The 26,231-nt window shown below is 43.1% G+C and overlaps 1 protein-coding gene across 5 annotated transcripts in view; it reads right to left on the reverse strand.

Annotated features, from left to right (window-relative positions):
* Positions 1-26,231, reverse strand: part of LOC121286826 (insulin receptor-like) — a 228,439-nt gene that overhangs the window by 23,229 nt on the left and 178,979 nt on the right. For 3 of the 5 annotated variants that reach the window (XM_041203888.1, XM_041203889.1, XM_041203891.1), the window contains 7 exons: positions 21,946-22,072; positions 20,410-20,654; positions 18,427-18,594; positions 15,839-16,040; positions 3,670-3,944; positions 1,339-1,478; positions 62-227 (listed from right to left, as the gene is read on the reverse strand). In XM_041203888.1, the coding sequence (XP_041059822.1) occupies positions 62-227; positions 1,339-1,478; positions 3,670-3,944; positions 15,839-16,040; positions 18,427-18,594; positions 20,410-20,654; positions 21,946-22,072 (1,323 nt within the window). Of the gene's footprint in view, positions 1-61; positions 228-1,338; positions 1,479-3,669; positions 3,945-12,785; positions 12,822-15,838; positions 16,041-18,426; positions 18,595-20,409; positions 20,655-21,945; positions 22,073-26,231 lie in introns of all 5 variants that reach the window. The other 2 variants (XM_041203886.1, XM_041203887.1) reach the window with 1 other exon arrangement.

The following is a 26,231-nucleotide window of genomic DNA, read 5'->3' on the forward strand; positions in this document are numbered from 1 at the left end:
AAAATTGGAGATCCAGTCAGGATTAAGAACAGATCCACTTGGCTTTCCTAAGAAAACTTACTGGCGTTCGAATCTTGGATGCAGAAGGAAATCGGCTCCGTCCACGAGCCATTTCCAGCCAGTGAGGTGGCTCGTACTTTCACAGTATAGTTCCCAGGATGGTGCACTTTCAGTTTGCAACCTTGTTCGTTAAGGTATCTTTTGCGAGACACACACTGTTGCATCTCCTGCATCAAAGACCGAAACAAATCATATCAAGTGTCAGTTCTCACAAATATTGGAAGAGAGTGTTTTTACTTTAGGCTCAATTAAAGCAGGTTCAGTAACCAGTAATAACACATCATCTGCATTTAATGGCAAAGTACAAGTATAGAGCAGCACCAACTGGTTCAGACAGCAGGAAGTCTCTGTAACCATAATCTATACATTATAAAATCATACACATTAACCCATTTCCTATTCAATTTCCTACTGTCATAATTTTTGGGCAGACTTTAATATCAACATTTGGCTTCAAAACTGGCTACGTAAGGGCTGAAAATGGAAAACCTGTATATAAACAGTTGTCTGTAACATGCAGCTGTAGGCTCTGATCAGTGAGCAGTGAGGTGTAGTTAAGTTTCTAAAGTGTCTCCCAACTCCATTTGGTATCGTTCTAGGAAAATAAACTGACCATGTGGACATTTCTTTAAATTTTCTCATGTGATATGGATACCGCTGCAGGATTTAATGCCCATCCCTCGTTGCCTTTGAGAAGGTGGTGGTAAGCTGCCTTCTCAAAATGCTGCAGACCTTGTGGTGTAGGTACACTCCAGTATGGTTAGGGAGAGAATTTCAGAATTTTGAGCCCACAACAGTGAATGAACAGGGACATACTTTCAAGTCAAGATGGTTCATGACTTAGAGGGGAGCTTGCAGGTTGTGTGTTCCCATGTGTCTGCTGCCCTTGTACTTCTAGCCAGTAGAGGTTGCGGGTTTGGGAGGTGCTGTTGAAGGAGCCTTGGGCAGTTGCTACAGCACTTCCTGTAGCTGGTACACACTGCTGCCACTGTTCCTGGAGGGAATGAATGTTTAAGGTGGTGTATGGGTGCCAATCAAACGGCTGCTTTGTTCTGGATGATGCTGAGCTTCTTGAGTGTTGTTAGCCACAGAGAAGTATTCCATCACGCTCCTAGCTTGTGTATAAGGCGGTCAGACTTTAGGCAGAAAGATGGTGAGTTACTCGCTGCAGAATTCCCAACTTCTGACTTGCACTTGTAGCTACTGTATTTACGTGGCTAGTCCAATTAATTTACTAGTCTTTACACAATAACTATGTTCAAAATGTTTCTCACTCACCTCAGAATCCACAAGGCGTTTGTAATGCACTTCATACAACACAATGAGACCATTCGGATTCTTCGGCTCTTCCCATTTGATATGAACCACTTTGTCAATTACCTCATGTGTGACTGGGCCCACAATGTCATCAGCCTTTGCTATCAAACAAAAAAAAAAATCTTAATTGAACTGAACAACTCCAATAACGCATGAGACAGTACAAACCATGTTTCACATTATAAATCAGGTGATACTTGCAATCTCAAGTGTCTCAAGGTGCAGATTCAGATTTTTACTACTGGGTGACCTAGATGAGTAACCAAGCTGCACAGTCCAGGGCACCACGAGTGGCAAAGATGACTAAATAATTTGAGCAATAGTGCGCATCTTGAGCTTTACAAGTTTATGGAATATAGGAAAGAAGACAGACAGATTTGCATTTATATAGCACTTTCCACAACCACTAGAAGTCCCAAAGCATTTACTGCCAATGAGGCACTTAGTTGAAGCGCAGTAAATGTTGTAATATAGGAAACGTGGCAGCCAATTTACACACGGCAAGCTCACACAAACAGCAATGTGATAATGACCAGATCTGATTGTATGATGTTGATTGAGGGGTGACTATTCAACAGGATACCATAGATAATTCGGCACCCCCCCAACTCTTCTTCAGAATAGTCTCATTGGATCTTTTGCATTCACTTGAAAGGATGGACGGAGCCTCAGTTTAATGGCTCATCTGAAAGTGCAGCACTCCCTCAGCACTGCACTGGAGTTATCAGCCTGGATCTTTGAGGTCAAGTCCTGGAGTAGGACTTGAACCCAGGAGTAAAGACAGACTGAGGGAGATGATAAACCGTATATCTGTGTGATTCTAAAAAAGGTTGAAGAGCAGGAGTAAGTGTGATTGTTATGGCTAAATATTTCAGTAAGTTTGGTACACATTCATAATTATTTGGGGAATCTGTTTGCACACAGCACATCATGCCTCTCAGACAGCAGACTGCACTGTTCACAAAGGTCTACTCTGTAACAAGTACTTGGAACATGTACAAAGGTGGTTCCAGGAGGCTGATCCGTGAGGAGACCTGTTCAACACTTCTGGACAACTGCAAAACTGGGAGCAGAACTCCTTGTGTGGATAACATAGCTATGAACTCACAAGCCAATACACCTCAGCTAATGTGAGTTGCATTTTATCACCACCCTACATAAAGAACAAACTTTCCTTGGATTTACACTTCAAAAATTTGTCAGCACCAATTAAACATGAGGAACAGAACCATAGCGATTTAGGGGGCTTCAACGTTTGGAACCTGGTTCAAGCACTGCCAGAGCTGATGATTTGCAAGTTTTCTCACTCTACTAGCTGCCAAGTGGTTCAGCACTCTTGTCTTGGAGTTAGAAGGCTGTGGGTTCAAATCCCACTCTGGAGACTTCGACTTATAATTTAGGCCAACATTCCCAGTGCAGTACTAAGGGAGTGCTGCATTGCTGGAGGTGCCCAAGATTCCATTGCACAATTAGAAGAGAAATACAGGAGCTACCGTGGTGATCTGGCCAAACTCAACCAACAGCAATAAACACAGACTATTTGGTCATTTGCTGTTTGTGGAACCTCATGCGCAAACTGGCTCCTGCATTTGTCGACATTTCAAAGGTATTTCATTGGCTGCGAAAACATGAGTGGCTCTCTATAAATATAAGCTCATTCATTCTGTCCACAGACAGCAAAACTAGCTTGTGTGTGATGACCCAATTACTAGTGGGGTGAATTAAATAAATCTTAAATCAGCATTAATTAAATAAAAATGCCGCTAAGACATTCAATTAAGTTCATCACTTTCTAACATTCTGTGTTGTTAACGTTCTGGACATGCCTAAGGGTCAGCCCAGGGTGTGCAAAAGTAATTCTGTAAATAGGAACTGCCCAAATAGATGTGTCATCACTTACCTGTCTGACAATTACAGGGCTGTTTGATTGATTCACCCACCACAAATCTTTGGAAGTCCTAAATTTTGTGTTGGACAGACACATCTTATCCATAAACCTTAATTTCTGGCATAATTTTGGTCAGGGTTTGCTGCCAACATTACGCCTTCTAAATTGTCATTTCAACATTCCTTATTCACTTCTGCTATGTCAACAGTCAAGATGTACTTGTAGTCTCTCCTCACTAGGTGGTTCTGTGTTGTGAGTCCCTGAATCTCTCTTTTTCTCTCCCAACTTGATCGTCATCTAGGACAACTATAATTAAAAACTTGTATGCCACAGGCTGCTGGGAACTCCTTTTACTTGCAGCTGAATAGAAATTACAGGAAATTAAACATTACTTTCTCCCTTACCTTCAGGCATGGTTCTTGCACTGACATAGGCTGCAACACTGCATCCTCCAGTTTCTACATCATGGTTGCACGCATGGATTTCAATTCGGTACCCCGAGAAATGGCGCAAGTTGGAGATCACTAGAGACTCCTTCATCCACACCTTCTCCAATAATTTTGGATACTCCTCTTCCGGCGATTTTGTTGCGGACGCGTTACTCATGGAGGCAGGCGTGGTCACATCCAGAACGCTACTATTCGTAAAGATTACTAGTTCCCTACGTTTCCGCGAAGGTCTAAAACCAATGGCAACAAGGAGGCAGTTTTAAAACATTGCTTTAATGCTAAAAGTGAGCATTGTGACAGCTGTGGAGAGGAGGGGCAACGTGATTTCCGGAGTAGTTTTAAAAATTCATTCTTGGAATGTGGGTTTCGCTGGAAAGGCTGGCATTTTTGTCCATCTGGCATTTACTGTCCGTCACTAGTTTCCCTGGAGCATGATGCAACTGAGTGGCCTGCTAGGCCACTTCGAAGGATAGTTAAGTTTCAACCACATTGATGAGAGGCTTGAGTCACATAAAGGCCAAGTTGGATAAGGATGGGTTCCTTCTTGGAGAACATTAATTAACCAATTGGGTTCTTTGCGACAGCCTCAAGATCACTTTTGCAGATAGGAACTTGCTTGTTTTTTTTTTAAAACTGAATTCAACTTCTCAAAATGTCATGGCGGAATGTGAACTCCTGTTTCTCTGGATTACTATCCAGTCACGTTACCACTATACTATCACGCCCAGGAAAAGGTAGGAAAGCACACAATTTATTTTTGGGAGCTAAGAGGACAGTTGTGGTGATTTCTGCCTCAACAGTGTGGCATCCATAGTATTCCAAGCAGTAGGCACTGGGCAACATAAAGAATGGGAACTCCTGCCTCCAATGGCACCCAGTGCCCAAATATTTTAGAGTCTGGTGAGCAGAAGCTTCCAAGGTATGACCAAATCTCCTACAGGCCCACCAAGGGACAGCAGTACACTGCACACACAAGTGCGGGAGCACGGGAATCTTGGGTTGCACCTTCACTCTCTTGCCATCTTAACCCACAAACTTTTTTTTTAAAAAAACACACAGGATTAAACTATTTTGGCTTGAATGAATTCATCACAGACCAACGAGCCACTCCAGTTCATTCTCAGTGCAGTTAACTTGCCCCTTTTAGGATGCCAGGCAGCGCCATTACTGCAGCTGTGCCAAGTGAATGAGGGGCTTCCAGCAAGTGAGAACACAACAGCAAGGGTGCGAGTGCATGAGTGATAAAAGCGGCACATTAAAGCCTTTATACCCTGCAACAACTTAACCTGGCAAGAGCAGTAATAATCAGGTAATCCAATGGGATAAACTAGACACACAAATCAAGGAACTCGGAATCAAAAGCACAGTTGTCTGGACATTTAAAATGTTTAAGGTCAGTTTTATACTTCCATGTTAAAGTGCTATAGGGTATAGATAAAACCAGGTCATGGCAATGCATTACGAAGTTGCTTTCACTGATGCAGTGCATCCTTTAAAAAGGAAATATCTGGATGTCTAGACTTTACTGAAAATTTGAACTGAAAAGGCAGGTACACGTGTTACTGTCTCACAGGTTACTGGCATTTTGCATTAATCAATGTGGCACATAGCCTTTATTTAACAGATAGATGGAGGCTCTGCCAAAGGCTCAATGGCCAAGTGCATTGCGTGGCATGGAACTGGGCAGCAGATTCCAGGAGGTATCCCGTTCAGTTATTCAGATTCGCGGATCTCATCTGAGGCAAGTTTCAATACTTTGAATAAATTCAGTGACCTGGCTTTGGAGAGGCTGGGGGGGAGAAATGAATCTGCCAGATTTGCTTCCAATTGCTAACCAGTAACGTTTACTGAAATGTGCACAAGTATGTCCATCAGGCAAGGAAAGATCGAGGTCGCTGTGGTCAATTAGCTCCCTTCATTATGGCAGGGATGGCGATTCCACTATAATTGACTTTTATCTCTGAAATGCACACGTGGCAAATTGCAGCCCTGACAGCAACACTTAACAAATCAACTGACATCAATTAAGCAAGTCATAGTGAGAACTGTTCCCTTGTGCAACACCTTCACTTAGCATTGCTTATCTAAACACCAGTGGTCCCTGGAGTACAATGTGGGACCTCAAGAGCCTAATCTGGATGTGCTTACTCTGTATAGGATTCCATGCAGAGGATCATTTGCAACAGCTGTCTTCACTGATCAAGGTTACCAAAAATGTCACAAGTACGTTACTGGTCAACATCAATAGCAGAGTTGATGAGAAGCATTTTTTTTTAAAAAAGGACAAGAGTAGCAACAAGAGTGAATAAAAATTTCCAGCTTTCTGGATTCAACATTGAGTTCAACAATTTAACATCATAACCTCTGGCCCCATTTTCTTTCATGTTTACTTGTTGCAATTCCCCTCCCTTGTTTCTCCCTTAGTTCCTTTACTTTGCGGCAGCTAACCCGCCATTCACACCTCTTCTAGACACATACTTTGTTTCTTTACTTGTCCCATTATCACTCCCTTTGGCTTTGCACCATGAAATCTTTTTGTCATTTAAAATCTCCTGCAACCCCCCCTATCACAGACCTTCCCTTTTGTTCTTCTTCCCAACCTCCCCCTTTCACTTGGTCAAAAATCATTACATTTCTAACTTTTCCCAGTTCTGGCAAAAGGCCACAGACCTGAAGCATTAACTCTGCTTCTCTCTTCACAAATGCTGCCTGACCTGAGTATTCCCAGCATTTTCCATTTTTTTTATTTCAGATTTCCAGCATCCACAGGATTTTGCTTTTGTAATAAAAATTTAGGTTTAGCTTTTATTCAGTGGTTCAAGTAGCAATCTTCCACAGTAAAGACCAGAAGTTCTTCGTTTTCATCACTGGTCTGTACTGAGTTTGCTGAATCTAGTTTCAGTATTAGACAGGAGCACTGCCTCAGCACTCCACGGCAAAGGGGAAAATGTGAGGAAGAAACAAAATAAGCCAGGATTCTGATCACTGTTCAGAAGCTTTGACTAGACAGCTCATAAGTGGACAAGGCATGAGGACATGATCAAACTTTGCTGTGCTGCCCTCTCCATGACTAAACAGCTGTTGAAATTCACTTGAGCGATGTTCTGGAATACTGCTTGCGTCTTGCACTTAATTATAGCAACAGCAGTCATCACGTAATTTAATTATAAAAGCAATAAGCTTGTAGTTTCGGTGACAGCACCCAACACAGGCTTACACGTTTTTGATTCTTATTAATGTTCAAGACCATGCTTTCAAATAGTGTCTTATCACAACCCCTGCGCACCCAATATCATTTACAACCTGTGAATCATTTTTGAAATAGTCATTGTTATGCAGGCAACTGTGATATCCAACTTACAAGTAGGAAGTTCCTACAAACACCAAATGAACAAACAGCCAGTTCATCTGTTCTTGGTGTTGGTCGAGGGCAATGACGTTATCCAAGACATCAGGAGAACTTTCTGGTCTTCTCTGGATAGGGGCTTTGAATCTTTGACATCCAGCTCAACAAGCAGATGGGGCCTAGTTTTAGTGTCTCATCTGAAAGGCAGCGCCTCCAACAATGTAGTACTCCTCTAGTACCATGCTAGAATGTGAGCCCAGGTTACAAGCTCTCAAGAAGCTAGAATGGGAATCAATCCCATGGCCTCCTGGCTCAGAACATTTTACCACATCATTTTACAGCCAATTAAGTACTTTTTGAAAGGTAGTCATTGTTATAATATAGGGAATCACTCTTTGTATGACTGCTGGCATAATCAACTGCGTGCCAGTATGCACTCCTGTACACAAAATCTTAGTTTCCATGGTCACATTTTGTGTCAATGTTTTTGCTAATATAAATTCCTGTGTCTACATTTATACTAGAAACTACCTATGTAAACTTGTCACACCCTCCCAGAAAACTGCAGCAACCATTTGGTGTAGGTGCACCCACAATGCTGTTAGGGAGGGAGTTCCAGGATTTTGACCCAGCAACGGTAAAGGAACGGTGACATCAATAGCAATCAGAGTTGATGAGAAGCATTTTTTTTAAAAAAAGAAAGACAAAAGTAGCAACAAGAGCGAATAAAAATTTCCAGCTTTCTGGATTCAACATTGAGTTCAACAATTTAACATCATAACCTCTGGCCCCATTTTCTTTCATGTTTCTTTGTTGTGATTCCCCTCCCTTGTTTCTCCCTTAGTTCCTTTACTTTATGGCAGCTATCCTGCCATTCACACCTCTTCTAGACACATACTTTGTTTCTTTACTTGTCCCATTATCACTCCCTTTGGCTTTGCACCATGAAATCTTTTTGTCATTTAAAATCTCCTGCAACCCACCCTATCACAGACCTTCCCTTTGTTCTTCTTCCCACCCTCCCCCTTTCACTTGGTCAAAAATCATTACATTTCTAACTTTTTCCAGTTCTGGCAAAAGGCCATAGACCTGAAACATTAATTCTGCTTCTCTTGCCACAAATGCTGCCCGACCTACTGATTATTTCCAAGTCAGGATGGTGTGTGGCTTGGAGGGGAACTTGCGGGTGGTGGTGTTCCAATGCATCTGTTACCCTTGTCCTTCTAGGTGGTAGAGGGCGCGGGTTTGGAAGTTGCTTTTGAAGGCAGCTTAGTGAGTTGCTTCAGTGCATCTTGTAGATGATACACACTGCTGACACTACTGTTTCAAGCTTCTTGAGTGTTGTTGGAGCTACTCATCCAGGCAAGTGAAGAGTGTAGTATAAGAGTTTGGCACTTAAAGGGAACAGAGTACAGTGCCGCCCATACAGTGATGTAAGAGAGCACATGATCAGCACCTAATGGAATTCAACCCGGAAAAGTGTGAGATAATGCATTTGGGGAGGGCAAACAAAGCAAGAGAATACTCAATAAACGGGAGATTATTGAGAGGGGTTGAGGAAGTGAGACACCTTGGAGTGCATGTCCACAGGTCCATGAAGGTGGCAGAACAGGTGGATAAACGTGGTCAAGAAAGCATATGGAATGCTTTCCTTTATTGGGCGAGGTTTTGAATACAAAAGCAGTGACATAATGATGGAACTGTATAAGACGCTGGTGTGGCCACAGCTGGAATTTTGTGTGTACAGTTCTAGGCATACATTACAGGAAAAACATAATTGCTCTGGAGATAGTGAAGAGGAGATTTACAAGAATGTTGCCAGAGCTTGAAAATTGCAGCTATGAGGAGAGATTGGATAGGCTTGGGTTGCTTTCCTTAGAACAGAAGAGGCTAAGCGGTGACCTAATTGTGGTGTACAAAATTATGAAGGGCCTACATAGGGTAGACAGGAAAGGCTTGTTTCCCCTAGCTGAGGGGTCAATTACCAGGGGGCATAGATTTAAGATGATTAATAGAAAGATTGGAGGGGACATGAGGAGAAGCTTTCTCATCCAGAGGGTGGTGGGCATCTGCAATTCACTGCCTAAGTTGGTGTTTGAGGCTGAAATGCTCAATTCATTTAACAGGTACCTGGATCTGCACCTAAAGTGCTGTAACCTGCAAGGCTACGGACCAAGTCCTGGAAAGTAGGATTAAAATGAGAGGCTAGTTTCTTTTTTCCCTTTTTGGCTGGCGCTGGCATGATGGGCTGAATGGCCTTTTTCTATGGTTCTATGATGGTGTTGTAGTACCTCTTAGGCCCTCAATTTGCAGAAAATCTTTTTCAATGCATTCTGTTTTCCAAACAAGCAATACTACTTCACTGTAAATAAATCATATTTAAAAAGTCAAAGTATTGTCTTTAAAAGGGGCAGAATATGGCTCAAATGGAATTATTTCTGTGCATCATGGTCCAATTATTGCTCATTGTCTAACCATGTTTCACATGAGGTCTAACATTTCAGTTTGACTTTCAAACATACAATGCCATGGGAGATCAATTAGTTTTATCTGTCACTGCTATAACATTCCTTTTTTTAAAATTCATTCATGCAATGTGGATGTCACTGGCTGGGCCATCATCTATTGCCCATCCCTACTTGCCCTTGAGAAGCCGGTGGTGAAATGCCTTCTTGAACCACTGTAGCCCATGTGGTGTAGGTACACCCACAGTGCTGTTAGGGGAGGGAGTTCCAGGATTTTGACCCAGTGATAGTGAAGGGATGGAGATATATTTCCAAGTCAGGATGGCTAGGGGACGGGGGGAGCTTCCAGGTAGTGATGTTCCCATGTGTCTCCTGCCCTTGTCCTTCTAGATGGCAGTGGCTGTGGGTTTGTAAGGTGCTGCCTAAGAGGCCTTGGTGAATTCCTGCACTGCATCTTGTCAATGGTACACACTGCTGCTACTGTGCATCGATGGTGGAGGAAGTGAATGTTTGTAGATGTCAGTGACCTCCTTTTGAAAAGCCAGCTTGCCTTCACTAAGTTGGGTTTATCTTCCACCATCTTCATCTCCAAGCTCACGTCTTTGACTAGGAAGTGCTCCATCTTTTGTTTTGACCCTTCCTACTGTTGATGGACTTCTCGGTCTGTCATTTGTCTTTTGATGAAGCATCCGGCCCACACCTTAGCCTGCTTCTGTCTTTCAGGTGGTGAGAAACGTTCCCTTTCAGGTGTGTCTGTGCACAGGTGTGCAGCCCCTGGGAAGATACCCACAGGCCACTCAAGTTATGCCGTGGCCATGCAAAAAAATTTAAAGGTGCCATGCATTAAAATAAACATGAAAAAAATAGAGGGGACATCTGCGGTGGGTAGTTTGCTTTTTTAATCTTCAGTTAACTTTCACTGCTCTCCATGGCAAATGAGTGACTATAAAAATCAAACCAAGCAGAATCTAGCCATAGTTTGAACTGAATCAAGATTTGCTTCCTCTGTACACCACTGACCCTTGTTTACTTATCTTCGCATTCACGCCTAGTCTAGCCTAAAATGAGAATCAGAATCCTGTCAGTATTTTTAGCTGTCGGGTCTCCAGTTCAGCTTTTGGAGGGCATTTCGCCACATTTCAGATATTGTACTTTAAAAAGAATATTAAAACAATTAACAGCTGTCATTTCAGTCCATTTTCTTCTGACCTCAAGCCAGGAACTTACAAGCACCTTCCAATCTGTAAATTTCCCTTACTAAGAACTCTCACCAACTTCAGGCCTTGAAAGTCAAAACTAAATGTAGAACTCAGGTGAAACATGGTTAGACAACGAGGAATAATTGGACCATGATGCACAGAAGTAATTCAGTTGCCATTTTAGCCATATTTTGCCCTTTATGAAGGCAATACTTTGACTTTTTTAATATAATTTATTTACAATGAAATAGTATAGTTTATTTGGAAGGTAGAATGCATTGAAGAAGTACTTTGCAAACTGAGGGCCTAAGAGATGCAAACCTGAAGTACAACAACAGGAATTAAGACTATGCTTTAAAGGGCCAAGCTACCTTAAACATGGCTCTACCTGAGCAGCAGAACTACACATTTTGCCATTACATGGTGTAACATTCCTGACATTATAAAAGAATGCACTAGCGACTTACCATGAAACCCACGAGACTGATGTTGAACCAGGTACCTGCAGTCAATGGCGACCCCAAATGGTCAAAGGCAAACTGAGAGCAGTTAGCCCATACAAAATCCCCTCTTCAAGGGAAAAAGAATGCTTAAATTTATATAGTGCCTGATCATCTGAGCGCTGACCGCTGTCAGCAGTGTGCACATCTACACAATTCACCGCAGCACTCACATAGGTTGCTTCAACAACACATCCAAACTCGCAATCTCTACCACTTAGAAGGACAAGGGCAGCAGGCGCATGGGAACACCAGCAGCTGCAAGCTTCCCTCCAAATTAAACACCATCTTGACTTGGAGCCATATCGCCGTTTCTTCACTGTCACTGGGTCAAAATCCTAGAACTCCCTTCCTAACGGCACTGTGGATGTACCTACACCACATGGACTGCAGTGGTTCAAGGAGATGGCACACCATCGCCTTCTCAAGGGCAATTAATGCTGGCCTAGTCAGCGATGCCCACATCCCATGGATGAACAAAGAAAAAAGGATAGGCTGGAAGGTGGTGAGCAACAAGCCTAATATCACATAAAACCTCTCCTTAAAGTCTAACCAAAAGTTTTAATTCACAGATAAGCACGAGGTGCCAATAATTGTCCAAGTCTAGCCCTCCGCTCTGTCTTAAAAAACATAATTAGAAAAAATGTCATCAAAATATGGGGGTGGGAATAAATTTACAAGGGAAATCCAGCCTCAATCACTCTAAAATAGTTTCCCATTTACGACTCATCTCTCGGCGTTTCTATTTGTTTCAACGGGCCGAAAGATTTTACAGCCAAATATGGAACAAAGAAGTTTAGAAACAACGCGCACATTCAAGTTGGTGGGCTTACTCAAGAGCACTCAGAAATCCAGATCCAGATCCAGTTTCAGCACCTGGATTTTGGGGAGGGGGCGCAAGGGTGGCACCAGTTTCCAGTCGTTGACCTGCAAGTCCTGTTAGAAAGCGCGCACTGGAGGATTATTGTGCAAGGATGTACTCCAGTTCCAAATCATCCTCCCAATGGGGCGAACAGCTTGCTGACATGCACAGGCTCCCCGCACTCAGAGATGAGGAGCTGACAGCACTGTACCCCAGAAAGAGGAATCAACTTCAAGCTTGGGGTAGGGCACAGGCCTGTGGGAGAGAGAGAGAGAGAGAGAGAGAGAGGGAGGGTGGGGGTTGATAAAGGGGTGTCCAGCTGAAACACCAACCTATCTCTTAATACGTTGGGGAAGCTGCTGCATATTTGCCACTAATGAATAGTGGGAGCTCTGACATACAGTTAACTGGAGCCTAAAATTTATTTAAAAATGCAGTTAGTTGTGTAAATATCCATGGCCAAGAAAAACAGTTCTCTGGTTATATTTGTGTCGAACATTGATTATTCACAGAATGAAAAGCAAAAGCGGAATTAAGAGTTTCTCAAACAAAGGGCTGTTCGAACGATTTTAATTTGATCTTTTATTTCTTTTGATTCCCCCCCGTCATTCTTTTAAAAATTATTAACAATTATAAACATGGCCACCTGCACACCACCCAGCGTGATTTCAAAAGCACAGAACTCAGACACTCCCTTACCTACTGTCCTTAGTACCACTCTCTTGAGGTGTAGGTCTGCAAAAGTAAAACATCCACTTTAAACGAGTTTTGTTTTAAAAACCTGTGTGTTGAGGGTTGATTCCTGGATGACTGAAGTCTCTGATTTTGTTGCATTCAATTTATTTTGAAAAAATTGTACGTAATTCAGGGCAGGTGTAAGGGAAATTAACTTCAAGTATTCGCGTTAGTATCAGTGATTTGTTTATCGCTCCTGCGTCCTCAGAAATTAGCATTTTCACTGCCTCCAGGACTTTTTGTGCACAAAATCGCACTTCCCCTTTCCTGTAGCGGCACACATGTAGATGTTTCGTAGGATGTCAAACCCTATCAAAACAAACTTGTCCTAACTATCACATATCAAGGATGGATGAATTGTGACACAGCATAAAAGGATATCCTTTCAAGGAGCAGGTTGAAGGAGTAAACCCAAGAAATTCCTAGCTCCCATCTCATAAAGTGAATCTCTGCGTTATAGGGCGGTCAGTTTAAAATTGCAACAAACAGGTGTGGTCATTTATATATCTCATCATGTTCAAAATTCCTGAACAAACTAGCATTTTATAAAATATATATATTTTTAGCCCACTTATGGAGACTGATGTGCCCACCAGCACAAGTAGGCAGGAGACCTGTCCACAGACATCCCCAGTGCCTGTACAGTTGAACTTTCTCCCCAGATTCAGCCAAGGTTTATGGAAAGGGTTAATTAAACTGTCACGCAGTCTATTTTCATTGCACTAATATTAACTTTTAGTGAAGTGAGATTCTGTTGAGAAGAATTAAAGTGTAAGACAGGCTTGCTTTAGTTTGGATGGATGTGCGTTTTAATATACAATACAATATTTAAATCTAAACAGTGGACTTAATTATAAAAAGAAATACCAGGCAGAGGCATATTTTAGCTGATGATGGATTCCACAACCAGTGACAAACATTCAACTGTTGGACAGAATTATATTGTGGGTTACTAACTCCTATGGGACCACACCTATGTGATTATATATACTATCGCTTGTAGGGGGCCTCTGCTCGTTAGTCTTCACATGGCTGTTGTGCAGGTGACTGTCTGACGTTCAGGTTTGACTGTATCTAGTTGACCCTAGATATGCTAGAAGGGACCAAGGTTTCTGGGCCTCTACATTCCCTCCACACTTTGGGAGGATTGCACATGGACTCCGACGCATAACTTAGCTGAAACACGAAATCATAGCAAGGTGCAAATTTGTGCCTGAGCACTCGACAGTTGGTGCAGTGAAGCTCTCACTCACCCATTAGGGCAGTGCCTGCTCACCCAAATCTCCATGGATCAGTGGAAATTTTCAAGGCTGAGATGGGCTTTAGGTACCAGCATCAAGGGACGGTGGACAATAGGAAACGGAGCTGAGGTACAGTTCAATGTGATCTAACACTATGGTGGAATAGAAGCTGAATGGCTCACTCCTATTCCTAAGCTTCCCATGCTCTGCCACTAGGTTTGTGATGTTTCACTGTACTGTTCCATTCAGAAAATTCCACTTCAAACAGGACAGTCTCCTTGCTTTTACTACCTGACCCCTTCCCCCAGCCAACAGCTCACACTCTGTACTCAATGGGTCAAACCATCAACCCTTCTAGACAGAAGAATTGCAGAAAACAAAAAAAAAATTCAAAATATTTAATTGCATGCCACAAAACTCAGAGATTCATTTCCACTGCAACCTCCTGAACTTTCTGCACAAATATTAAGATTTTGTCAATAGTTCACCAACTAATCCTTTAGGCTTTGAATTCTGGTGTCACTGCAATCCATTTACACAAACAGGCATATCTCGATGCCAAAGCATTACTTCAATGGGCAGTGACTGTTACATAGATAAATATGTAATAAAACAGCATTGGGGACATCTGTCTTTATGTACTAATGACACATTTTGGAAAGATGCTATCAGTTTCCCATTTTACAGAAATGTGCTACTAACAATGTGGACAGCAGCCACCCTAAATTTATTTTAACATTGATTTGTGTGTGTCATGTCTGTATATTGTTTTACATTGTCCTATACCAGCCCACATTAGACCAATCCCATCTGTCTTGTTTGCTTCCAGTCGGTCTATTCTTTCATTCTCTCTCTCCACTTTGGTTTTGTGTCAATCTGAATTTTGGGTGGTCCAAACCATGCTGAATGCTTATTTCTGCAGAATGGGGAATGCGAGTAAGTGGGTGGCATAGAGTCTGGCTGTTAAGCAATCTGTCTGGCCATTAAGTAATCTGTCTGGCTATTGTAAAGTGGTTAAAAAAGAGCGCGTGTGTGTATATATAACAGTAACAATCTTGCATTTGAATTAACACACACAATTGAGAGAAGCACTGTGAATCCAAACTTTACTTATTCTTCTGCTAACTTTTTCCTGCTGTAACTGGACTGCTAACATAACCCCAGCTCACAGGTTAAAATGCTTTTAAGTCTGAGACACAACAAACAGGAACTTCTTTTAAAATAGCTGGCAAAAGTGCACAATGGCTTGTCGAAACTCAGAATCACTGCAGTATTGGTTTACTGACACAAGAGGGAACACTAACACGAGAAACAAGCCAATTCAGATTAATGTGCAGAGCAGCAGCATTGCGACAGTGACACCCTGAGCATACCTCAGGATACTGAGGATCGGCAAAAAAATAAATAAATAAAATGAAAAGTGTAGCAATAAATAAAAAGACTGTGGTCTGTCCAGGGTGCAATGCCTGGTTTCACCCACAGAAACAACCCAATGATATGAGGTGTCTGACAGTGGGGAAATCAGAGTCTGACATGTCAAGGAATTGGAGATTGCAGGGTAGAAATTTACCTTGCGCGGCAGTGTAAAACATGTGGTATTGCTCGGAAGTCCATCTATTCATTTGCATAAGACCACAGCAGAGCTGAGTAAAGGGTACAGCTTCCTGCAAGCAGCTCCTATAATACCACTCGTTATGTACTACCAGTGACATTCTACCCCTTGGAAGTTTTGAGGTGATTTGAGGTGTAAAGAGCTGATTTTCTGCCTTCAGTTACCTGATCATAAAAACCTCGTTGTGCAGGTAGTTCTCGAATGTCTTCTGGAAGGCAGCCTCCTCTGCGTCCCGTTTAAGCTGCGACTCAGTTTTCGGGCAGGCACAGCATTCACCAGGCATGTGACCGGAGTCAGTCTGGTTTCGCTTCTGGTTGTCCTCGGGGTCAGCATGCGTTGTAGACGCTCGTGACGGCAACTTTAATCCTAGAATCATAGAATCATACAGTGGTTACAGCACAGAAGACGGCTGTGTAGCCCATGATCTCCATGCTGGCTCTCTGCAAGTGCAACTCAGCCACTCCTGCTCCCCGTCTTTTCCCTGCTGTCCAGAAAAAGTTTTTCTTCAGATAATTATTCAAATCTCTTTTGAAAAAACCACGACTGAATCTATCTCCACCACAGTCTCGCGCAGTGGATTCCAGATCCTACTTGCTGAGTAAATTGGCTTTCCCCATGTCACCATTGCATCTTTTGCCAATCGCCTGAAATCAATGCCCTTTGGTTCTTGCCTGTTCCGCCAACTGGAACAATTTCTATCCGCTCTGCCAAAATCATGATTCTGAACACCTCTATCAAATCACCTCTCTAAAGAGAACCTGAAAGCAGAGGGATTAATCAAGCCTTGTTGCACTGCTTGGCTGGCAATCTCAGGCGGTAATGAGTCCAAAACTCACCTCAGCGCCAGACCATAATTCTTGTAGCAGTGCAGCCCAGTGAACACAACAGTGAGCTATGATGGTGACTTTTCTTTTAATACCCCTTCATCTCCCGTCTAATAGGGGGTGGAGAAGGGGATGGTCCAGGTAAGCAGTTTCCTTCTGCGCTCTGGTAACTCACCCAAGTGGTCATTTTTCACTGGACAACCCATGCAGCATATTAGTTAACCCCAGGGAATCACGGCAGAGCCCTGTCCTCACCTGACATTGACACACACTTGGTCTCTGAATAGGGTTCAGCAGCAGAAGGCGTTTTTCTTGCTCCCTGACTCTTTGAGGCTCCAAAGTCAAGAGCCGACTCTCAACTGCTGGCCTGGCCGCCTCTCCACAGATCGGAGATTGAACCAGGATCTTCTGGTCACTTGCCAAGCCACTGAGGGAGCTCAGGAATCTCATCGAACTACCCTGGATCAATGATAATGCTCTCATCTTGAGGTCAATCATTCATCTTACTGAACTTTGTGGGACCTGGCTGTATGAAAAATCTGAATCTGCATTTGGTTACAAAGTCTCAGCACCTACACTTCAAATTCTCTGGTCGCAAATTGCTTTAGTTCCTCAGGATGTATAAATACAAATAAACAGCAGTTCATCTTTGGAAGTGGGAACAGTGACACTAATTGTTCACAGACCCAGCAAAGACACAATGGGCCAAATAGCCTCCTTCGAAGCTCTGTGATTCTATGAAGTGACAAATAAATGCAACGCTTTCTGAAGACAGCAGAGGGAGTCCGTAAATGGCGTAACCTTCAGGTGGACTTCAGTAGCCACCTTGTCTGTTCTGCATAGTCCGAAGGTTATCTGCCTTCCCCGTGCCACAAACCTTTGCAGCAGTTCATTCAGCCACGCAATGAAACCCAGGTGGGCTGATACAGCTTTTGAAAAATTAAAATACAGCCTCTATCTGGAAGGAAATTTGAAACTGAAAGTGAGCCATGCAACAATTAAAAAAACAATTAACATTGGGATCAGATGGAAGGATGTTACATACATGATATGTGCCCACCAATCACTAAAAGCTTCCATGCTCATAGAAAGAAGAGCTTGGATTTATTTGACGCCTTTGAGGACGTCTCAAGGTGCTTTGCAGCCAATGAAGCATTTCTGAAGTGTAGTCACTGTTGTAACATGGAAAATGCAGCTGCTAACTTATGCACAGCAAGATCCCAAAAACAAATTAGAAGTAGGCCATTCGGCCCCTTGAGCCTGCACCAACATTTGATAAGATCATGGCTGATCTGTCTGTGGCCTCTACCTTCTCTGTATGCCCTCTACACCCTTTGACTCCCTTGTCAGTGAAGAATCTATTGCATCAGATTGTCCATTTTAGGTGCTGATTGAAGGATAAATATTGGCCAGGATACCAGGAAGAACTTCCTTGTACTTTGTCACAGTGCCATGAGATCTTTAATGTAGAGGGAAGGCAGTGTATCAGTTCAACGCTTCATCCAGAAAACCACACCTCTGACAATGCAGCAATCCTTCAGTACTGCACTGAATTGCCAACCTCGATTATGTGTTCTAGTCTCTGAAATGGGGCCTGAACCCATGACTTTCTGAGCCAGATTTGAGGGTGCCATCAGTGAGGCAAGGCACAGGCGTTGGTAAACATGGCACACCAGCCATTATCATGATGACTGAATAAGTAAAATTCAGCTTCTATTAGGTGGGATTACATCCATATTCCTGTGAAAACCACAAATAAGGTGATTTGCACATCAGAGGCAGAAAGCTGGATAAGTGGGCAGAAACGTCCTGCATCTTTGGGCCACATGATGCCAGCAGTAGTCAAGCCCAAGAGCAGATCTACCGGGACATGCTCTGATCTACTGACTGGATGCTCATTAGCAATTTACACCAAAGTTGCCACTTACCCTTCTGGCAATAATCAAATTCATACAGCTCACTGTCCTCCGGCTGCTGCTGCCAGAACACCAGATAGTGGGTGATATTCCCATTGCGATCTGTCGGAGGCTTCCACTTCAGGATGATCTGGGAGGAAGAGTTGGATACGGATATCGGATCCAGTGGAACTGATGGAGCTGAAGAGAGAACAGGGGCGATTCAGAATATTTGCAAGTTTTTTTTGCAGGTGAGGGAACATATACAAAACGGGAGACAAGAAAGGCCCTCTAATCCATTTGGCCTATCCCGCAGGACTGCATAATTCTTCTGAGTTACCCATTAATGCCGCAAGAGTGCTAAGCAAGCCTCCTGACCCTGGAAGTTCCAAGATGCAACACCAGCAAAATCTAAGTGCAAGGGCCTCATGAAATAAATGTGGAATTAAATAGTCTTGAGAACGCAATGTGAGAAAAATCAGAATTTTTTATTTTTATTCCGAACAGATTTGTCTGGCAACATGCACTGAATAGCAGCGGTTTGGGATGGGGGGGGGGGATGGGTACATATAGTCCACGTGTTCTAATTTGTGTTCTCCTGCTACCGAAACATCACCAAAAGTCTGGACAAAACAAACAGAGGCTCATAGTCGAGACAGAATGGGGAGAGTTTTGCATCAAATTCACACAAACACACCCGACTCAAAATGAGTGATGGCCATGGGCAGAGGGAGGCAATAGCGACCATTAAAGGTAACCTATGTGACAGCACCTGCATCTTCATGAACTTGATAGTTAACATCTCAGTCCTTATTACAATCGAGTCTGCTATAATCTGAAAGGCTATAAATATTTTCCTTATTTTATTCAAATTTACATTGCTTATACAGGGCCTCCATTTGCTGTTCAATGGCTCCTGTTGAAAAAACTGAGATAGGACAACCAGACCAAGCTTTACTCAGACATACCCTCAGCACAATATCTGGAGCTCACATATGAAGACAGTGCTGGGGGGAGTTGCTGTTACATATTGGGTTGTACACCAACAAGCAGGGGAGGCAAAAAGAAAATTCTGTAAAGGTTCAGATGCACTGGGTACTGAAAGTTACTAACTACTAGGGGAGATGGTGGCGTAGTGATAATGTCACTAGACGAGTAATCCAAAGGCCAAGGCTAATGCTCTGGGGACACCAGTTTAAATCATGGCAGCTGGTGGAATTTAAATTCAATTAATAAAATCTGGAATTGAAAGCTCTTCTTGGTAATAGTCTAATCTCTAGTCTCAGTCTCCGTAAAACCCATCTGGTTCACTAATGTCCTTTAAGGAAGGAAATCGCCATCCTTACCTGATCTGGCCTACATATGACTCCAGACCCACAGCAATGTGGTTGATTCTTAACTGCCCTCCGAAATGGCCTAGCAAGCCACTCAGTTCAAGGGCAATTAGGGGTGGGCAACAAATACTGCCAGTGACACCTGCACCCCATCAAAGTATAAAAAAAAGTACAAGGCATAGGTAACCGAAAAGAAACACTATATAAAATAACAAACAAAACCGTGTTTGCATATCGAGAACAAAAAAAAACTGACGGATCAAATAATCCACTTTCTAAAATAAATACTCGTTGCCAAAAAGTCAGGCCCAAATTTACTGTTCAGCTGAACTGGGGTGAGAAGGCTGGGCATAATTAGGAATGAAAATATATTATGTCAGCATTTTAAAGTCTTACATTCTGGCTATATAGTTTCACATAACTTTAATCATATACTATTTATAGTTAAATACCAAAATATACAGGAATTTGGAAAGGAAAGTTGGTTGGACCTGGAACTTTCCCTGCAGAGAAGATGCCAAACTGTGGTGCTGCAGTGCCCTCATAGGTAGGAAGGTGAAAATATCACAAGTTTACATGTGAACACTGGAATTTGTCATGGTGAAAGCTGATGGCACTTTTATGCGGGTGAATATCAGTGAAAGTTGTATAAATTAAACAACATACAGTTTTAAAAACTTACTGCCTGCTATGGTGCGGATGTATACAATCTCACTTTTGGCTCCATGATTCTGCTGCTCATCACTTATCGTTAGCAATGTCTTGACGAAGATTGCATACTGTGTCCAAGGTTTGAGGCCGCGAAGCAGAGTCCCCGGGTTCTGGAGCTTCCCTTCTGACCGTCCAGGGGGTTCCACGTCTACCACCTTCCAGCTGTTTGATCCACAGGCATCCTGCCCATCAAACTCAGTCACGTTCTGATAAAGGCTATTTCAGGGAACACAAAATTAAAGACAGGTCCATCACCCAACTTATGACAGGTGATTGTCTGCATCACCCACTCTTGACAGAATAACCTGAAAGTCACCCTACTTTTAAAAACAAATTTTTTGGGATGTGAACGTCATTGGTAAAGCTAGCATTTATTGCCCAACTCTTGCTGCCTTTGTGCAGGTAGTGGTGAGTCACCTTCTTGAAACGCTGCAGTTCATGTGACAAAGGTATACCCACAGTGATGCTCGTGAGGAAGTTCCACGATTTTTACCCAGCGACAGTGAAGGAATGGCAATAGAGTTCTAAGTCGGGACAGTGTGTGACCTGCAGCGGAACTTGCAGGTAGAGGTGCTCCCATGCATCTGCTGCCCTTGTCTTTCTACATGCTGGAAGTTGCGTTTTTTTTTAAGCTGCTTTGAAGAAGCCACAGCAAGTTGCTACATTGCATCTTGTAGACAGGGCATACCAGCCACCACAGCGCACCAACGTGGAGGGAGGAATGTTTAATGGGGATGGTGGTAGTTTAAGTGGGTGCAGCGGCTGTGGATCAAGTAGACTGCTTCCCCTGGATGGTGTCAAGCTTCATGAGTGATGTAGAGCTGCACTTATCCCAGAAAGTGGAGAATATTCCATCACAATTTCGTTGTGCCTTGTAGAAGGCTTTGGAAGTCTGGTGATGAGGCACCTGCCAAAGAATACCTAGCCTCTAACCTGCTCTAGTAGCCATAGCATTTATGGAACTAGTCTAGTTCAGTATCTGGCCAGCTACTGCTGACCAGTATCCCCACAATGCCCATCTGAGGGAGGTGCGATCTTATGAAAACTTCATCAAACACATTTCCTGCTTTTGTCTGAGGCCTTTACTTAAAAAAAAACTTTATAAAATATTGAAGTTCTTTTTGTTGTGTGATGTTTAGGAGTAACTAGGTGGTGATGCTGCTCCCATACCATCCACTGCTCTCATCAATCCTTTTGCTCAATATCTAAGTGCCCGCCTGCAGTGGTGAAGGCAAGTTATCAGTTTAGTGATTTTTTTTTTGCTTAATCAGTGTGCACCATCAGGACGTAGGCACAGAGCTGTGGTTAGTTGCAATATGCTTCCTACGAAGCAATTTCTCCTTCCTGATTGCAGAATCACCCAAGTATAAATGTACACACACACACACGCACCAATACACACACACACTGCAACGAAGTGAACATTTCATACTCCGAGTGCATTGTATCTGCTTCTAACTTTAAGCAGCAAAAATTCATTATACAGACATTCTCAAAAGATACTCACGCTTCTTTGAAGAACACCATGAAACCCAAGAGATCTCTGAAGTCCGGTGGCCAGTATGGCTCCCATTTCAACATAATTTTATCAGTCCCAGTTTTATTGGAAACAAACTTCAGGAGTTGGCTTTCACCTAAGCAAGGGTTGGGAGAGAAATACCTATGAAATTCCTTTCTCTCTTGCTGTGCTTGTCAATTTGCGCTGAGAATGATGCAGCCACAAACTTTCTGTCTAATCCCAATGTAGAGTGTCAGGCCTGCCTTAAGCGAAAAGCCTCAGATACCAAATGGTCATTATGGATAAGGAACTGGAGGGTTCCGGAGGAACTGTAACTTAGCAGAGAGGGGTTTCAGCAGAATACTGACATTAAGAAAATAATTTCTAATAGTTTTCCTTTTACAAAAAAAAAGGTGGAATAAAATGACAGACTGCTTTAAATGCTTAACAAGTAAGGAGAGGTCAAGAAATTAACTCAATGGTTAGATCTATTTATAAGCTAATGTCATTTGGATCTAATCCCAGGACCACTGATTCCAAGGGAGGGGGGCATTAGGTCAGACGGACAACCGTGCAAAGTTCCACACCAGAAGCACTGCAGGTCAAAAATCAGAAATAAAGGGTTATAGACAAGTGCTTGCTGCAAATGAGTGCATCACGAGCCTCACAAAATTACTCTTGCCTATCTGCACTGGTTACGCCTGCAGCAGGGGTAATTATTTTTAAAATCTGGAGGTGTATTTGGGTGAGGGGTTCATAAACATGACTTTGAAAAATTGTCAAGCCATGTGGGCAACAAAAATCTTGAGTAGTTTCCAGCATCTTATTATCAGGCATCAGCCAAAGTGCTAGTCAAAATTGTAATCTAAATTCAGGCGTCAGTCTTGGCTCAGTTGGCAGCCCTCTCCTGCCTCTGAGTCGAAAGATTCAAGTCCCACTCCAGAGACCTGAGCATATAACCCAGGCCAACATTTCAGTGCAGTATTGAAAAAGGTGTGACAATGTTGGAGGTGTCCTCTTTCAGATCAGGCTGATTAACTGAGTCTCCCTCAGGTGAACATAAAAGATTCTAGTGGAAGAGGACCAGGGGAGTTCTCCCAGTACCCTGGCCAATGTTTATCCCGTAACCAACATCACAAACTGATTATCTGGTCATGCATCTCATTGCTGTGCCCAAATTGGCTGCTATATTTTCCTACACTACAATACTAACCATAATTCAGTTATGTAATTACTGATACAACTAAGCCATTCATGACAGTTTATACATATTACATAAGCAAGTCAGTAACAGACTCAACTGGGGAGCAGAAGGAGTCAGAGACTTTAAAAATTCGAATTTATAAGTCTACACCTAATCATTTAATATTTGAATATAACATTACATACGACCTCTGACATGGCCTGGTCCTTATACCCAAACAGCATCCTTTCTTTCTTCCACATTAGCCTGCTTCAGAGGGCTCCTGGTCTATTGCAGGTTACACTTGTCTTACCCAACAACAGTGAAGGAACATCAATATAGTTCCAAGTCAGGCTGGTGCATGACTTGGTGGGGTGGTGGGGGGGGGAAACTTGTAGGTGGTGATGTTCCCAAGTGTCTGCAGCTCTTGTTCTTCTAGATGCTAGAGGTTGCGGATTTGGAAGGTGCTGTTGAAGGAGCCTTGGGGAGTTGCGGCAGCGCATCTTGTAGATGGTACACACAGCTGCCACTGTGCGTCGGTGAGGGAGGAAGTGAGTGTTTAAGATGATGGATGGGGGCCAATCAAGCATGCTGCTTTGACCTGGATGGTGTCGAACCTCAAGTGTTGTTGGAGCTGCACTCATCCAGGCAAATGGAGAGTATTCCATTGCAGTCCTGATTTGTGCCTTGTAGATGGTGGACAGGTTTTGGGGAGTCAGGAAGCAAGTTACTCACTGCAGAATTTCCAGCCTCTGACCTGTTCTTGTGGTCACAGTATAAACAATAATTCACTCTTTGCAGAACACAATTTTGTATTTTGCAGGCACATAAGATTCCAACAGTCATGAGAATCTAACCCTCTTCCCATCCCACTTAAACATTGTTCAATTTTTTTTTAACAGAAGCTTAACTTTGGTCGGCATAACATAAAACGATTGAGAATAACCATGTGTTCATGACAACATGCAGGAATGAGCTTTGGGAGGGTCCTGTGATTGCGAAAGACACGAGTTCCTTCTTTACATTCCTGTAAGATGATTTTATAACACTTACACTCCTCGACTGCTTCAAATAAAAACAGGTCCCCAACACAATCTGGTTGTTCCTGCTCCAGATTTGCACTGTCAACACTTCAAGGCGGACCAGGTGCACACTTATAGTCTTCACATTCTGGCTGCAGATTTTCCCCAGTGGTCCCAGGGGAATCCAGCAATTTTGAAATCCTTTCACTGGCTTCTACCGAGCCAGTCAGGAGCTCAGCAGACAAAACTAAATGGCAATCCTGAAGCAAGCTTCCACAGTGGGCACAATGTAAAATTTATCATCCCAAGCTCGTGCCCCAAGGGGGGGGGGTAAAACTAGGTTGGCGAGATGGTCCAAATCTACATACACTGCCTCAGTGTTACAAATCTGAATTAAATCACAATTTTAGCTCAGGTTTACTGTTTGAAGTTATATTGCCACATTTTGTCTGCATACATTAATTCCACCCTTTGGGACACCCGGGTTTCTTTCTTCAGTGTCTCTCCCTCGTGTTGAAGTGCGTTCTGAGGTCAGTATATTACAAGCAATCACAGTCATGGTCTGGGTAATTAGCAGCAAATCCATTCTGTAGAAGACACTTCCCCATCAACATTTAATGGTGCACAGTACACCATGCATGCACCAATGTTCTGATGTTGGATTTCAGCCAACTCCGTTATTTTATATTTCCCCCACCTTCAAAGTGCTGAATTATGCTTGGCTACGGTTATGGGGCAACTTAAGAGTGTCAGCAGTGGCTCAGCTGAGTCATAACGTTCCAGGTTCAAGTCCCGCTCCAGGGCTCGAGTACAAAGATCAAAACTGACACTTTAGGGCAGGACTGACGGAGTACTGCACTGTCAGAGATGCTATCTTTCAGATGAAATGTTAAACCGAGGCCCCATCTAACTGCTCAGGTGGATGTAAAAGATTCCATGGGGGTGTTTCGAAAAGAGCAGTAAGCCCTAATGTCCTGGACCAGTATTTGCCACTCAATCAACATCGCAAAAACAGATTATCTGGTCATTATCACATTGCTGCTTGTGGGAGCTTGCTGCGAGCAAATTGGCTGCCCTACATGACAAGAGTCATTGCACATCAACAGTACTTCACTGGCTGTAAAGTGCTTTGAGATGTCCAGTGGTAGTGAAAAGCACAGTATAAATGCAAATCTTTCCTTACTTATCTTTCTTTCTAACTGCTAACTTCAAGTATCCAAGTGCCTATTTGCCTTGTGTGAGAGTCTAAAGGGGTTGTAGAACCATGGAATTATTGTTACCCATCTCAATCTTGCCCTCATCAAATGTCCACATACAGACACCTCCTAGCAGGAGTTAGGAAGGATTAGGAGGGTTTTTTTCACTCTCCAAGTCTCAGAGACATGAAGCCAAAGGTAACAGCCTTACTGTTTTCTTTGGGGAAGAGGAGGTTGAGTGGAGATTTGATGGAGGTATTCAAAATCATGAGGGGTCTGGACAGAGTAGATTGGTGAAAGGATGGGGAAAAGGGGGGGGGGGGCACAGGTTTAAAGCAATTGGCAAAAGAAGCAATGGAGTCATGAGGAGAAACTTTTTCACATGGCAAGTAGTTAAAATCTGGAATGCACCGCCTGAGAGTGTGGTGAAGGCAGGTTCAATCGAAGCATTCAAGAGGGAATTGAATTATCATTTGAAAAGGAAGAACGTGCAGGGTTACGGGGAGAAGGTGAGAGAGTGGCACTGAGTAAATTGCTCATTCAGAGAGCTGGCACAGGCACAACAGGCTCAATGGCCTCCTCCTGGGCTGTAATAATTCTGTGATTCTGTCAGTCCAGTCAAATTTTGCTGGATGCTGGGCCTTCCCTAGGCTCGATTCCTAAATGAACAATTTGTGAACAATTGTGCTACCCAGGCATGGCAGCAACGGGGAAATTAAAGGTATTTTCCAGCCGTTTGCGTCCAATCCACCTTCCAATTGCTCAAACCAGTCATAGGTTTGACCGGAGATAATTAAGCATGGTTTATATCCAAGGGGAGACAGAAAATGGTAATCCTGGCTGCAAATCCAGACGTCTACAGGGTTTTGACAGGCGCCCTGACGAGTTTTGTTT

This window comes from Carcharodon carcharias, chromosome 14, assembly GCF_017639515.1.
Source record: "Carcharodon carcharias isolate sCarCar2 chromosome 14, sCarCar2.pri, whole genome shotgun sequence".
Classification (NCBI taxonomy): domain Eukaryota; kingdom Metazoa; phylum Chordata; class Chondrichthyes; order Lamniformes; family Lamnidae; genus Carcharodon; species Carcharodon carcharias.